The 13,633-nt window shown below is 43.8% G+C and overlaps 1 protein-coding gene across 2 annotated transcripts; it reads right to left on the bottom strand.

Annotated features, from left to right (window-relative positions):
* Nucleotides 1–561: 561 nt before the first annotated feature.
* INSIG2 (insulin induced gene 2) lies at nt 562–12,362 on the bottom strand. Of its 2 annotated transcripts, none has more exons than XM_063161648.1 (6): nt 12,305–12,362; nt 7,899–8,236; nt 6,139–6,263; nt 3,921–4,087; nt 3,406–3,505; nt 562–2,980 (listed from the first exon to the last, which is right to left on the bottom strand). In XM_063161648.1, exons 2-6 carry the CDS (start codon nt 8,140–8,142, stop codon nt 2,939–2,941), a joined length of 678 nt encoding a protein of 225 aa, XP_063017718.1. In that variant the 5' UTR covers nt 8,143–8,236; nt 12,305–12,362; the 3' UTR covers nt 562–2,938. The 2 variants fall into 2 exon arrangements, with proteins under 2 accessions (XP_063017718.1, XP_063017717.1); XM_063161647.1 differs by lacking the exon at nt 12,305–12,362 and adding an exon at nt 11,726–11,860.
* Between the last annotated feature and the right edge of the window lie 1,271 nt (nt 12,363–13,633).

Raw genomic sequence — 13,633 nt, 5'->3', positions numbered from 1 at the left:
CAGCATGGTAATTAAGATAGAATCACGGCTGATTTGATCTTCCCTGCTTCTTTTTCACTATTTTTATACAGATATGCAGCCAATATGCCAGCTAAATGGTCAGAATTATTATGAGATTGCTGATAGAAGGCAACTCAGTGTATTTTAAATATCAATACAACTTCTTAAAGAAAGAGGATACCTATGAATCAAGGTTGCAATTGTGTTTAATGCACATTTTGCTTTTAACAGCAATTTGCCAGTTTAAACAGCATAGACCTTACAGGAGTTAATTAGTGAAGAGGTAAGAATGCTTTTAAAGTTGTATCTAAATTATACCTTATTAATTCTTTATTTAACAATATTTTTCAGACAGTCTAATGTTATAACTACATGCTATACAGTAGCAGCATGTCCACACCACTGAAGTTAAGGCTGTGTCACCATTGTCACCATGAACCTTTCTCAGGGTTTGAACTCATCAGCCATCAAATCACAGCAGTTTGAAACAACAGGACACCCACAATGTGATCCTGTACTGATGTTAGTCAAGTAAGAATAAAAACAGTAAGACACATATAATAAAGGACTCCACCCAAATTTATTTTGGATGATTGCTGCCTTTGCACAACATGCTCAAAATTTCCAAAATGAAATTTAAAAGTCAGCGGACAGCACAGTCTAACCAGGTTTAGCTGAATCCGAGCGCAAAGTGGGTGCCACAGATGCTCAACAACCACTTCTCACACACTGCATATTTCAACACACACAGGCTGCTTCTGTGTAAGTATCAGGCTGGCAGGTAACAGCAGTTCTACCACCAAGGGAATAACAAAACCAACTCATCTTCAGTTGTACACACTTGTTGGTCATGATGAAACTACACTGTTTACCAAGTAAGCACACTGGCTACTGAGGTACTGTGTTATTCCCTACAGTTAGCATAAGAAACATCTGAACCACTCCTGCCCTGGTTACTCAATAGGGACTTCTCACACTGTCCACCAAGCTGAAGCCATTTGTTGAAGTGAAGAAGGTGGATGAGGTGAAATACTGTAAGAGAGAGACCCAACAGCTTCTTCAGCAAATTGCCAGAGCCTGCCTAAAGAAACTCACCCTTCATTCCTGCCCAGCTTCTTAGTTTTGTCAATAAAATGCTTCTTACTACCTTTTGGTTTGATTAAGAGAAAACCTCAGTTCAGGGATCTACTCAGACATGTTCTGCCTCTGCTTAAAGCAAAGTGCCTCTGCAGGTGCTTTCCTGAAACAGTGAGCTGCAGGTGATGACACTTTCTGGAGCTGCAGAACCAAGCTCTTCATACATCACTTGCTTATTTATTATTTTTAAAATTTCCCATTCAAGAAATTTTTATTTTGTTACAATGCTTTTGGAAGTGCTCATTCCACACTTTTCAGACTTGGAGGTAAGCAGGTAAGACCGAAAAGTTGCCTAGTTACAGCTTTGTGTACAACACATTCACACATTTATTAATAAAAACTTGTCTAAACATCTACTTGTTCTTTGGACCAACTTCAGCCTCCCCAGGTGACTGTAGCATGTCTTATAAACCTTTCATGGAAGACTTATAAAATAGTACTTAAAGACAAAAAAGGAAAACAAATACATTTAAATATCATCAACAAAGACAGAATGGGAAAACAAAGCGGCGACATCCCATGCCAAACTCACTGCAGGCACAGGTTACTAGTGTCCTCTTGAAATCTGCTTTCTGCCTTCTTGCACTTCTTCCAGCTCATGGTCTTAAAAGCCAGCTGCAAAGCCAAGAGAAAATTCCATGTATGCCTCCAGATATGGGTCACACACTGAAATCCTTCTTAAGAAGGGAAGTGCTCAGCACAGAGCCCATTTCAGCTCACTGTGCACAGGCTGGCTGTGCACAGGCACCTGTCAAACAGGCTAACAGCATTTCTCTGCCTCACAAAACTGCTGCAAGAACAAATGCATTTATGGTTGCCTGGACACAGCAACGAGGGCTTCACCAGTACCTAAAATACAGCACTGCTGATCCCTGCCAACAGAGCAGGGGGTGGGCAAGGACCACCAAAAGTGACATTGGTAATGGAGGGGCTTACGACACTTTATGGTAGTGGCTGATTTACTTCAGAATTGAATTTTGCAATAAAAACTCCCTAAGCTGTTTTCCTATCAACACAAATCAGCTTAAAGGATTGTACAAGAATGACCTGAACTGTATCCTGTTTTGCACACAAGCAGTTTCAGAATCTGTCCCTGGTTCACATAAATTCAAAAACAAACATGGATGCTGGGTGTACCAGGGGAAAAATAGAGAATAGTTTCCAGACTCAGTTTCCATTGTGATACTGGGCACACACCACAGACACATGAAATGCTATGGCAATAACCCATGAAACCTGCAGTGAGCATCCTCAACAGTAATGTGGGTCAGAAGAATTATATACTGTGTTAATAGGCATAAATGAGTTACTTATTGCATCAAAGTCCACCTGTAATCCATAAATTTCATAGAGATAGAATGGGCTATCATGGAAAGAGATCTTCATTGCTAAATGTGAACCCTCTCTGTCTTTTACTAGCTGTTAAGAACAAATTCCTCAAAACTTTCAAGATAAAGTGAATCAAGAAGTTTCAGCTACAGAAACATAGTGCAAAGGTTCAGTTTGGCACTGCAACATTACAGACAGACAGGAATTTATGGTAAACTGTTTAGATTTGGAAAAAAGAATCCTATAATTGAACCAATATTGTCAAATGTATTGCATACTATTGTAACTTCACAGTAATCAAAATCAGACATCAAGGTTTCTATAGAAGCAGCAATCACAGATTGCAGTAAAGTATACCACTCAAGGGGAAAAAAATTGCATTTTGGCAATTTCATAGTCAAGTGTTCCTTATGCTCCTCCAACAGTCATTTGTCAGACATTTTCCTCTTTAAAAGGTGCATTTTATTTCTTCTCAGTCCTCGTGAGACTTCTCTGCGATAACTTTGCATTCATACTGAAAAACAGAAATTGACAAAATAATATTAATTTACATAACTAGTGAAAAAGACTTAAGACATTTTTCTACAAAATGGGTGATAAAATAGCTCTTGTTAAACTCCACTCAGATAAGTTTGATCTCCTTAAGTTCTGTGCACATACTGGTGACTGCCATTTCTGTCCCCTGAGCAGGTCAGACTTTGGGAACGGCCTGATTTCTCCCCAGACACAAATGTAACAGAGTGTACAAAGCAAAGCATGGCTGTATTCTGATTTACAGACTGATCAGCTCACTAAGTACATCAACAAGAAATGATTGCTGGTTTCTACCTCACTGCACACCCCCGAGCCAAACAGCTGGCTGGCATACATGGAGGAAGAAATGATATGTACATTTAAACTTTTACTGGAAAGCAATCAATCCCCCTCCTCCAGACTCACCATTGCCAGCTGCCTGCCAATATTGCCCATTGTTATTCCACCAGCAAAAAATATACATGGCAACCAGGAACGGACGTAGAGGAAGTCTGGGGATGTGTATCTGGAAAAGAACACACATTTTTGAGCTCAGTGTTGCAATACAGACTCCTCCAAACACAAGGCAAATCCACAAGTAGGAGGATATTTTAACTCAAAAAGATCCACATTACAGAAATTTAATTTCTTGCAGCAAACAACAAAGGAGGTTTCTTATTGATTATAGCTGCATTTATTCAACCAAACAAAGCATGTTACATTGTTGGCAAGGTAGCAATTTTATTTCAATTAGCATTCCCAACTAGAGTTCTCACTTAACACTCACATAAGAGCTTTCATAAACAGTCCAATTTATGCTGTGCTCAAAATTAGGTGCTGACAGCTTTGAAAATCATGTCAAATTGTACCCCTTCAGTTATTCTGATTAATGCTACTGCTTCAGAACATTATCATTTCACCTCAGGGGAGCAGATACTTACTGATAAACTCCATTGTACACCAGAAGCTGTGACACCAACGTGGCCAGAAAAGCAATTCCTACTCCAAGACCAAAGCCACTTCGTGACCTGTCAAAGGTCCACCAGAGCCCAATGGACAGGGCTGCCAACGTGAGAGACAGCTGGATATTGTTGGCAAAATCCACCTTCTGTGCTGCCTGTTAAGGATCAACTTGGAAACACCATGGACAAGGATAAAGTATTTTTTGTCATTCTGTTTCTATTTTGGCACAACAGGAAAAAAATATCATTAAGATTACTACAGTGTTACCTGTATCATCCCTCACACAGCTATCAGATATGAGAAATTAAGGCTTGTAATTATCAATATTTCAGGAAACTAAGAACTTATGACACTTCTTCCAATTTTAGGGTGTTTGCACTACAAAATTGAAGAGCCTCTTCCCCTACCAAACAATCAGGCATTCTGTACAGACACACAATGCACATGTTACATCTCACCCTCACCTGGCCCTTTATTACACTCAATATGAAATCTTAAATCTAGCATTCTTAAACTGACAGAGATTTACCAAAAAAGGTATTTACCACTATTAATTACATTTTTAAATCACATAATGCTTTACATTCAGCTCAACATTAAAATGTTAATCTGTTCAATAAATCAGAATGAAAATCTTACTGGGAAGTGTTCATGTAAATCAACAATGAAAGTCAGTTTGTCACCTTGTGAAAGAATTGTGAAGTCACTTCAGATATCTTTGTGTGTTTCACATCCTTCAAAATGTTTTGGAAACACTAACTCATTCTCATTACTCCTGTCCAAAACAGATAATTAAAAAGGGGCTTGTCATGTTGCTTTTGCCTGAAAGCAAATTTATGGGATGACAGTATAAAAATCACTGTCCTATTTCCTCACAAAAATCTGGAGGGAGATGTAGAGGAAATGAGAAACAAGCTTGACTAACTGAAATAAATAATTACAGGATAAAAATCAATAGCTTCAGGAAAAGTATCAAAGACGATAGAACCCTCACCAAATCTGGCAATGTGCAGAACTGGCAACAGCTGAAGAGAAAGCAGTCTGGAGAGCTGTCAAGCAGGAAATACAGACAGTACATTACTGATGTCCTGGGATATGGGGAACAGCTGCTAGAGAACTGCAGAAAATTTGCTGTAAATAATCAGACCCGTGTAAAAAGGAGCTGTCAACTCTTATTTCTAAAAAGCAGCAAAGCTGCCATGGGCTCACCCAACAGGTACAGGTAGAGAGAACCACAGCAGAGCATCTCTGGAAGGACAGTGAGGTTTGTGAGGGACAGAGGGAAGGACTCAGAACCTTGGCAGCTCCAGCTCATCCAGCCACACTGGAGAGCAGAGGGTGGGGAAAAACCAGACAGCAACAAAACCAGCAGTGGCCAAGCAAGCCCAGTGAGAATCCAGCCAGCTCCCCACCTTTCCCTTAATGTGCCCTCTCTTCCTGGGAATGAGGAGATCCAGCAGCACAAGAAGAGAACTTTTAGCACCATTTTTGTGAACTGCGCTGGAGCTGATATGGGTGGAGATGAGCATTGCAGAGATGATCAACTTTCTTTCCAAAACCCAGCAGACCCTGGTTTTAGCTGACAGAGGAGGCACTAGGCATAACTGCAGAAAGCCTCTCAGACCCACAGCACTGCCAGTAAGGTGCTCAGTCCATGAGAAATGCATCCTGTCATGCAGAGTGCTCTCTTGGCATCAAGGAAGGCATCCTTTGCAGAAGGGGGTAGCAACATTTCCTGGCATTGTATAGCCCTGGGTATTCCTGGTCCTGAGCTTTCCCCACTCTTTGCAAAGTGCATGTGCTTCACTCATGACCTCAGACAGGGCCTCAAGCTCCTACTGTGGTATTAACAGGACATCAGCTTGCAACAACCTAAAGCACTTTTCTGTAATACCTACTGCATTAATATCTTCCTGCACTAACCTTAATTATTCAAAGAAAATAAAGACTCTAAGTAAGACAAAGCCTAGTATTGAAACATTCCTAATGAAAATATTTTTCAGAACAAAAAGATGTGAGACTCATCAGCTCCAATCCTGCTACAAGTTTGACAATAACACATAATCTGCCTTTTCCTTGCAAAAATGCTGCATGTTACACCTTTAACACCAATTCAAATTCACCACAACTGACTGTGTGAGCTTTTTTTAAGAGGAAACCCATTTGTTACCAGCAATGTCATTGGTTATAGGATACAGCACTGGCATGATTTATTCCCACAAAGACTGCCACACATCGCATGACACTGGACCATTCTCTCTTGAACTTATGTGGCTCTCCCAGATGTCTGTCCATGCAGGGGTACAATAACCCAATCACAGCTGTGGAGACAGGAGAGAAAAAAAGGCCCTCAAGTGAAAGCACTGGCAACATTTAACAGCCTAAAATAAAGCCTAGAATAGCCTAGAATAAAGGCTATCTAGACTTTGACAACTACAGTCATTACTACAACACATATTTTAAGGATAAACAGCACAAAAAATAGGATAAACAACACATACATTGTAAAAGAAGAGGAATTTCCAAGAGTTTCATTATTTTAAAAAACTCCATAAAGTTCAGCAGCATCTTCAGCCACTGCAGCAGAAGTAGAAACACAGAGACAATTTGAACCAGGGGCAGAGGATGACAGAGCTCTCACCCCACACCAACATCTGCACTGTAGTTCAGAAAGAGCACTAATAGCTTACAGGTTGGCACTTCCAAAAATCCCACACATCAAACATGTTTAAAGTAACTGCAAAACCAACACACCACAGTACTGGTGTGGTTTGTAACATCAATTTTTGTGTTTTCTTCTGTTCTTGTTACAAGCAGGCTTTGTTTGGATAACATTTTTCTCTTCTTCAATGCTACTCTCAAGCTCACCCAGAAGAGAGAAAGCCAAGAGCCTACAGTAGCTGTTGAATACAGAAAGCAAACAGGCATTCCAGCCCCAGGGAACTGAGATGCTCTTTCAATATTGCTTCACAAATGTGTTCTCCACTGCAACTGCAGCTAAAAAGATTTTTACCAAGCACACCAAGGATCTATAATGGTGCCTTAATATTAGACTGTAGTGGTGTGAGCACAGCAGAGCCTGAGCCATCAGTACAGACTGCAGTGCCTTCAGTCCAGCACACTGCTGGGGGTAACACTGCAAATGCTCTTTCCTCTGCCACAGAGGAAACTGATCCCCAGGATTCAGGAAAATAAATCATCAGTAAAGCTGGAGTGGAAAAAAACCTCCCTGAGCAATTTTCTTGCCAAAGGCCTTGGGCCAAACTCATGACTAATAATGGTGATGGATGAAAGGACTTCTCTGAATGCAGCCTCGATCACCCCTGATTATAAATATGCAAAATACCTTTATTCTGCTCATAATAATAAACCATACTGCAGAGAAATGTTACAGCAATTCCATGAAGGCAGTGCAAGTACAAATGGTACGAAAATGGGTGAATTATCAGCATTTACCACAGAGGTTCCCTGTGTGCATGCCAGGAGAGAAGATAAGGAAAAAAATGGAGAAGACTAATAATGAAAAAAGAAAACCCTGAACACCTCAACAGAGTGACTCCTGCTGGGAAAAGCTAATTAAGGCTGTAGTATCTTTAAATCAGATGACTTAAAAATCAAGTACTAAAATCAAAGAGTGCACTTTAAAAGCCATATCCAGTCTTTCCATCAAAACTACCAACCCATCAGGCCCAGAAAGACCCACAAGTTTCTTGATGGCAAGATGCAGCCTTCCTGAGTTCCCACTGGCAGCTGCAGTGTTCTTAGGTGACCCAGGAGAGCACAAAAACTAATTCCTGGACACGTGTATTTGTGTATGCAAAAAGATCAGAAGGATACCAACAGCTCAATGAGGACAGTGATGCTGAAAGGGAATTTTTTATCTTCCCCACCTCTCACACAGGTTTTTGCAACTATCTATCTCAGCACACCAGGCATAGACACACGACTGAACTTACCTGATGCTGTGCCACAGCAAGGTGGAACCCACCAAGCTGAGGAGAAGATGCTTGTGATCACGTCAGGGGGGAAGAGAGTAACATTTCTCTGGATCTGAAGCAAGTTTAATACTAATGCAAGGAATACACCAATAAAAAACAGCACTACACCACGAATTACCAAATTCATGCCACGACTGGTTACAGATGAAATGTATGGGCCACACTTTTTTGGTACGGTTGGTGTTGCATCATTTTCTGCCATGACTTCTTAAGTTATCACAGGCATCCAAGAGGCTGACTGAGGATTCACTTGCAATCAATATTTCAACTCTCTTCAATTAGGAAACACCCAAACCCTGAAAAATAATAAAAAAGAGTGAAAATTCAGATATAAGAAACATTACATGTACTTCCCTCAACTTATTTGGAGATTGGGTTAAAAAATTGCCTATTATATTTTTTCTGAATTTTCTGAAGAGGCAATTAGTCCTTTGATAGCAGAATCAACCACAGCTGCAAAAATGCCTTACAAAGGGAATAGGTTTCACAAATAGTTTTTTCTACTAGGAGACAGAGGAGGAAATATATGGGATGGGACAAGTAGGAATGTGAAAGTACATTCCAGGAGGTGAAGAAATGACACAGGTATCAGATGGAAGAAAGGCTTGCTTTGCAGTAAGAATAAATTGGTTTACTCCCTTCCTTGAAGCAACAACCGGAGAGGTTATATAATTCAGCAGCAAGTACACACGGCCCTCAATTCCACGTCAGCCACAGAGGTTCAGAGATCTCTTTTCTTGAAGAGACACTAAAAAAACATTTCTCAACTGGAAAGTGACAACTCTGAGGTTGAAGTCAGAATTTCAGCAATCCTGCAGCACACACGTTTTGTAACCTCCAGCAAGAGCAAACAGCTTAGCAAACCACAGAAGTAACTTCAACAGAGAGAAATATTTACCCAAAGTAACACACATCTGGTGAAAACTGCCCTACATCACGACAAAACCTCACTGTAATCAGGCACAGAAGCACCTGAGGGCAAAGGAAAAGGAGCTCCACCTGCCTTCCCACTAGGAAGCCTCTGACATGAGTAACTGCCGGCACTACAGGAATGGCAGAGTTCCCACCCTGATCCCTTCCTCAAAAACAAACAAAACCTGTCCATCATGAGTCTTGTTATACATGGATTCAGTGCCACACTCATGTACAACAGCGATTTTGATGGACAGCTTAGCCACCTGGAACTTCAGAAAAAAAGCCCTGACATTGTTTTTAAATCTGAAACTGCCAGCTGGTAGTGGCTTCTGTTAACTCTTATTTATGGCACACGGGGAGCCAAACCAGAACATCCATCCCCTTTCCTCTCAGCTCCAGCCAACCCCGAGGAAGCTCTCTGCAGACACAGCAGCAGAGCAGAGGACTCAGCATTCATTCACTTCTGCTGACTGAAAGCCAAAAGGAAAGTTAAATACATCCAGGCTAGTTAAGATACTCCAGCCAACTGCACAGATGTGATGCCACACCATGGCATACTCCATCACATGATAAAGTTCCGACAGAGAGAAAAAAAGAAAAAAAGAGGATAAAAAAGAGAAAAGTTCTCTTCATACAAAACTTCCCAGTGGCAGTTTGGGGAGGCAACAGTGTCTTCCTAAGAACACGGGCTCTCTTCCACACAGCCAATTCCCCACTTTCCTTGTAATCATGAACACACCTTGGGGGAAAGGGAACCACCAAGGTGTCAGGCTTCTTGTCTGCATCCTGAGTCAGACTGCCAGACACCTGATGTCTGTATCAAGGCTGGCACTGGCACTGCAAAACTTCCTTCAAGCAAAAAGGAGGTGCTCCAGATTTTTCTTTCCTGCTCTGGATGGCACGGCACTGGAGCTTAGCATACTTGGATCATACTTCTAGCCTCCAGCAAAGAAACCATGGAGTCACAAAAACATCACTATTTCTACTGAGAGTCTCCCTCGTGTCCCCTGGGGCTTTGGGATTACCTGAGATTACACCAGGTAATCACTGGAATTCTCTGAATTTACAGGAGGCTTTCTAACACAGGGCATTGGAGGCTGTAGCTCCCAAGTACAAACTCTGCAGGAATACTGTGCCTAACATGGGTTTTCAAACTGCTATGTCCCTTCTCAGCTTTGGCTTGCTTAAGCAAATAAACTAAGCTCTTAACTCTCCACTTCACCCTCCCAAGAGCTTTTGGCACTTCCTGAAGTCTGCATATCCCTTTTTTTAAATGCATGACCCAAGCTGATATATAAGGAAGCTCACACTTTTAGTTCTCCCTCTAATGAGCAGCACACAGGATAACAGTTTCTTTTTTCAGTCATAAAGTGAAATGTCCTGTGATCCTTTACTTATTCAAGTCTCCCCTCCTTCCTGTTCCTGCAGTCCTTGTTCCCTGGCACCAGCTCCAGACCTTGCACACTGCATTTCAGCCCGTAGGTGTCATTTATGTCTGACAGCCAACTTCAACCCACTTTTCCTGCAGGATCTCTCAGTCCTCTTTGGCCCTGAAAATCTTTCCAACTTTGGTCATCAGCAAGCATCTTACTGCATTCCATTTTGCGCACCAAGCTTATCAACTAAAATAAAATTATAGGATGTTTTGGATTGGAAGAGACCTTAGAAATCATATAGTTCCACGCCCCAAATATTGAGAGAGATCAGCCCAAGTCCCTGTCTTTGATGAAATCTAGAAATAATTTCCCTGCATTGATTATTTCCCCATTTTACACTCTCTCTTGGTATCTCCCTCTAACAAGACTGTTTCTTGTAATTCTTCACCTACAGGAACCTTCAGCCTAAATAAGAATCATCAACTATCCTACATGGCCATACTAATGTAAACACTGATTGGCTCTTACTGGTTTTCCTCCTAGAAATGCTGATGATCAAGTAAAAGTCCAATTTTATTCCTGTATAAATCACTTTCAAATCATAAAGCCTGCATTTGTATAATTTTCACTTTTTTAATATGCCATTCAGCAAATACATGTTTAATTCTGAATGTTTATCTAAACGCAACAGGAAGGAAATCACTCACTGCTTCTTCACAACCACTGCAGGTGCAAGTTATTCAAGACACCAGAACAGATTTTTATTAGCAGGTAAACAGCCTGACCACAGCAAGGGCACCTGGGTAGGAACATACTGACAGATGTTTATGAAAGTAATTCAAAGTCCGAAACTAGCATGATGTAGTCGTTTGCACCTGGTGAGAAACCACCACCTACACATACAATATAGTTGTTTTATCAGTTTCCAGATTTTCCACTGACACTGAGACCTTCTGGCACGCCACAGAGCAACTGGGGAGCACAGCAAAGGGATCAGTGCTCAGGAAACATTCTTCATTGCCCCAGACAGCCGAGGTTCACAATGCCCTGGCACAGCACAGATATATACTATCATCACCTCTCATGGAAATTAAATTACTCTCTCTAAAGACTCCAATTCCTCCTGACTAGCAGGCCACTGTTCCTGCAGACAGCAGAGACTCTGTCTCTTTCAAGCCTTATGTTTTACTGCAGGTTTCCTCTCAGACAGGAACAGATCACAACATATTGAACCAACACGACTTCTGAGCCTTCATTTCCCGGGGAATGCACATTCCCAGCTGCAGCACGGCACCGAAAGCCGCGGGCTTGGCACTGCCGGAGCCTCAGCTGCACTTCCCTGCTCGCCGGCACACGCGGACCGCGGCCCGAGCTTTTCAACACACCGCGCACCGCGCACGGCTCGCAAGGCAGCCACACGGTGTCTGGCATTGCGCAAGAAGTTAACAAGCAAATTATCACCCTGGACATTTTTAAAACACTTAGTCACTTAACTGTCTCCTAAGGAGAAGATCCCTCCTGCTCCCCTGCGCTCTCCCTGCGCACCGAGAGCGATTCACAACTTCTGGCACCGCACAGACACACCGGGCACGGCGCGCTGAGGCCAGGCCGACGAGAGGGTTTATTTGGGCAACACCACGCAGGAGATGGCAAGAACCCATCCGTCTGCAGCGCGGCAACGCCAAAAGCAAACAAAACCATCGCCTCTCAGCCATCGGGCGGCGGTTCTGACCCGGACCCCGGGCCGAGGGAGCGCAGCCCGCCTGGGCAGCGCCGGCACCCCCAGCCCAGCCCGGCCCGGCCCGGCCCGGCCCCGCACGGCACGGCACGGCCCGCGGAGGGGCCGCGGGCCCGGGCAGCCCCGCCGGGCACGGGCTGTCCTGGCTGCCGCGGAACGGCCCCGCCGGCCTCTCCCTCCCTCCGTCTCCCCCGGCCCTAACGCGAAGCACCGCCCCGGCCCGCGGGCAGCACGGGGCCGAGGGGCGCCGCTCCCCGCCCGGCTCGGCCCGTCCCCCCTGCCCGCGGCTCCGCAGCCCCGGCCCGGCCCGGCCCCTCCGCAGCGCCGGGACTCACTCGGCCTCCGCCATGTTCCGCAGTCCCCGCCCCGCGCAGCCTCCGCAGCGCCCGCCGGGCCTCGGCCGTGCCGGGCACGGACAGCGCGGGGGGGCAGAGCGGGATGCGCGGCCCGGAGCCGCCGGCTTCGCTCGGACAGCGCTCCGTGTGCGGCTGCGGCCCCCGAGCGGGCCCGGAGCAGTGCATGGTGTTTATAACAGGAGCACTTCACTTTGAGTGCTGTGTGCGGGAGTAATGGGTGCAAACTGAAAAAAAGGAAATTTGAGATTAGGAAGAAATTCTTTACTGTGAGGGTGATGAGACCCTGGAACAGTTTCCCCGGAGGGCTGTGAGTGCCCCAAACCCGGCAGTGTTCAAGGCCAGGCTGGATAAGGCCTTGGTCAGTGTGAGGTGTCCCTGCCAATGGCAGGGGGTATCGGGACTGGATGATCCTTAAAGTTCCTTCCAACCCTTAACATTATATGAACCAATATTTAAAAGAAAAGCTGGATGTGTTGGGCTGTTTGCCCCATGGCCACACTCCCAGCTGGGCTGGGGGCAGTGCCACAGCCTGTTCCACCTTCAGGCTCACACATGGTGGGAATGTCCCCAGCTGAAGCTGCCAGCCCAGCTCCGGCCCTCCTGAACGCCTGCTCCCACAAGGACTCTCCCATGCACTTCACTTTATTGATGGAGGACAAATTTACACATCTCCGTATTCCAGAAGCCACATTTTCACCTCCAGTTTGGGCCTTTTGGGGAAAATGTACAACATGAAGCAGAAATCAATTTGCTTTAGCCTCTTTTAGGGATTGTAAAGGCATCACAAGAAAAACCAGCATTGTGAATATTACATTCATTTATATATCATATATTCATATTATTGTACTAATGAACTCTTCTCTTTCTCACACTGATATTGAATACTTTGATTATTGGACATTGAAATACCCAAGCTTGGTATTTCACTGCAAAGACTTTGACAGAGCTTTCCATATTACAAGGTCTGCAGCAATTCAGTGCCTATCCCCTTACAGTTCTCAGAATAATGACTGGGTAGGATGAAATGTGTAGCTGATCACTGTAGTGGTATCTTTAGTGGTAACTGTGGTTCCTTTGTGCTGGTATGTTGTGATCAGCAGTGTCACCAAACATGCAAACTCAGAGAGGAGGATATGGGTCTATAACAGAGATATTAAGAATAGAAAAGGGAGACATTTGCAGCAGCAGAAACCCATTGCGGTTTAGATGAGCAATAAATGAATTTTCAAATTGTTCAACTTTGGCTTTTGTCACACAGAAACAGTCTTTTTATTCTCAGTAATTCTGCTGAGGTGCCTGCCCTGTCTG

The sequence above is a fragment of the Melospiza melodia genome, chromosome 8, assembly GCF_035770615.1.
Source record: "Melospiza melodia melodia isolate bMelMel2 chromosome 8, bMelMel2.pri, whole genome shotgun sequence".
NCBI lineage: Eukaryota > Metazoa > Chordata > Aves > Passeriformes > Passerellidae > Melospiza > Melospiza melodia.
The sequence above is the reverse complement of the archived record's forward strand: the minus strand, read 5'-3'. Positions and strand labels throughout refer to the sequence as shown.

Excerpts from the sequence above, each read along its gene's own strand:
- INSIG2 (XM_063161648.1), bottom strand. The coding sequence starts at position 8,142 with ATGGCAGAAAATGATGCAACACCAACCGTACCAAAAAAGTGTGGCCCA. Across the intron at positions 3,506-3,920 it reads GTGTACAATGGAGTTTATCA|ATACACATCCCCAGACTTCC; the intron begins GTAAGTATCTGC and ends GTTCTTTTCCAG. Across the intron at positions 2,981-3,405 it reads TTGGCAGGCAGCTGGCAATG|TATGAATGCAAAGTTATCGC; the intron begins GTGAGTCTGGAG and ends TCTGTTTTTCAG.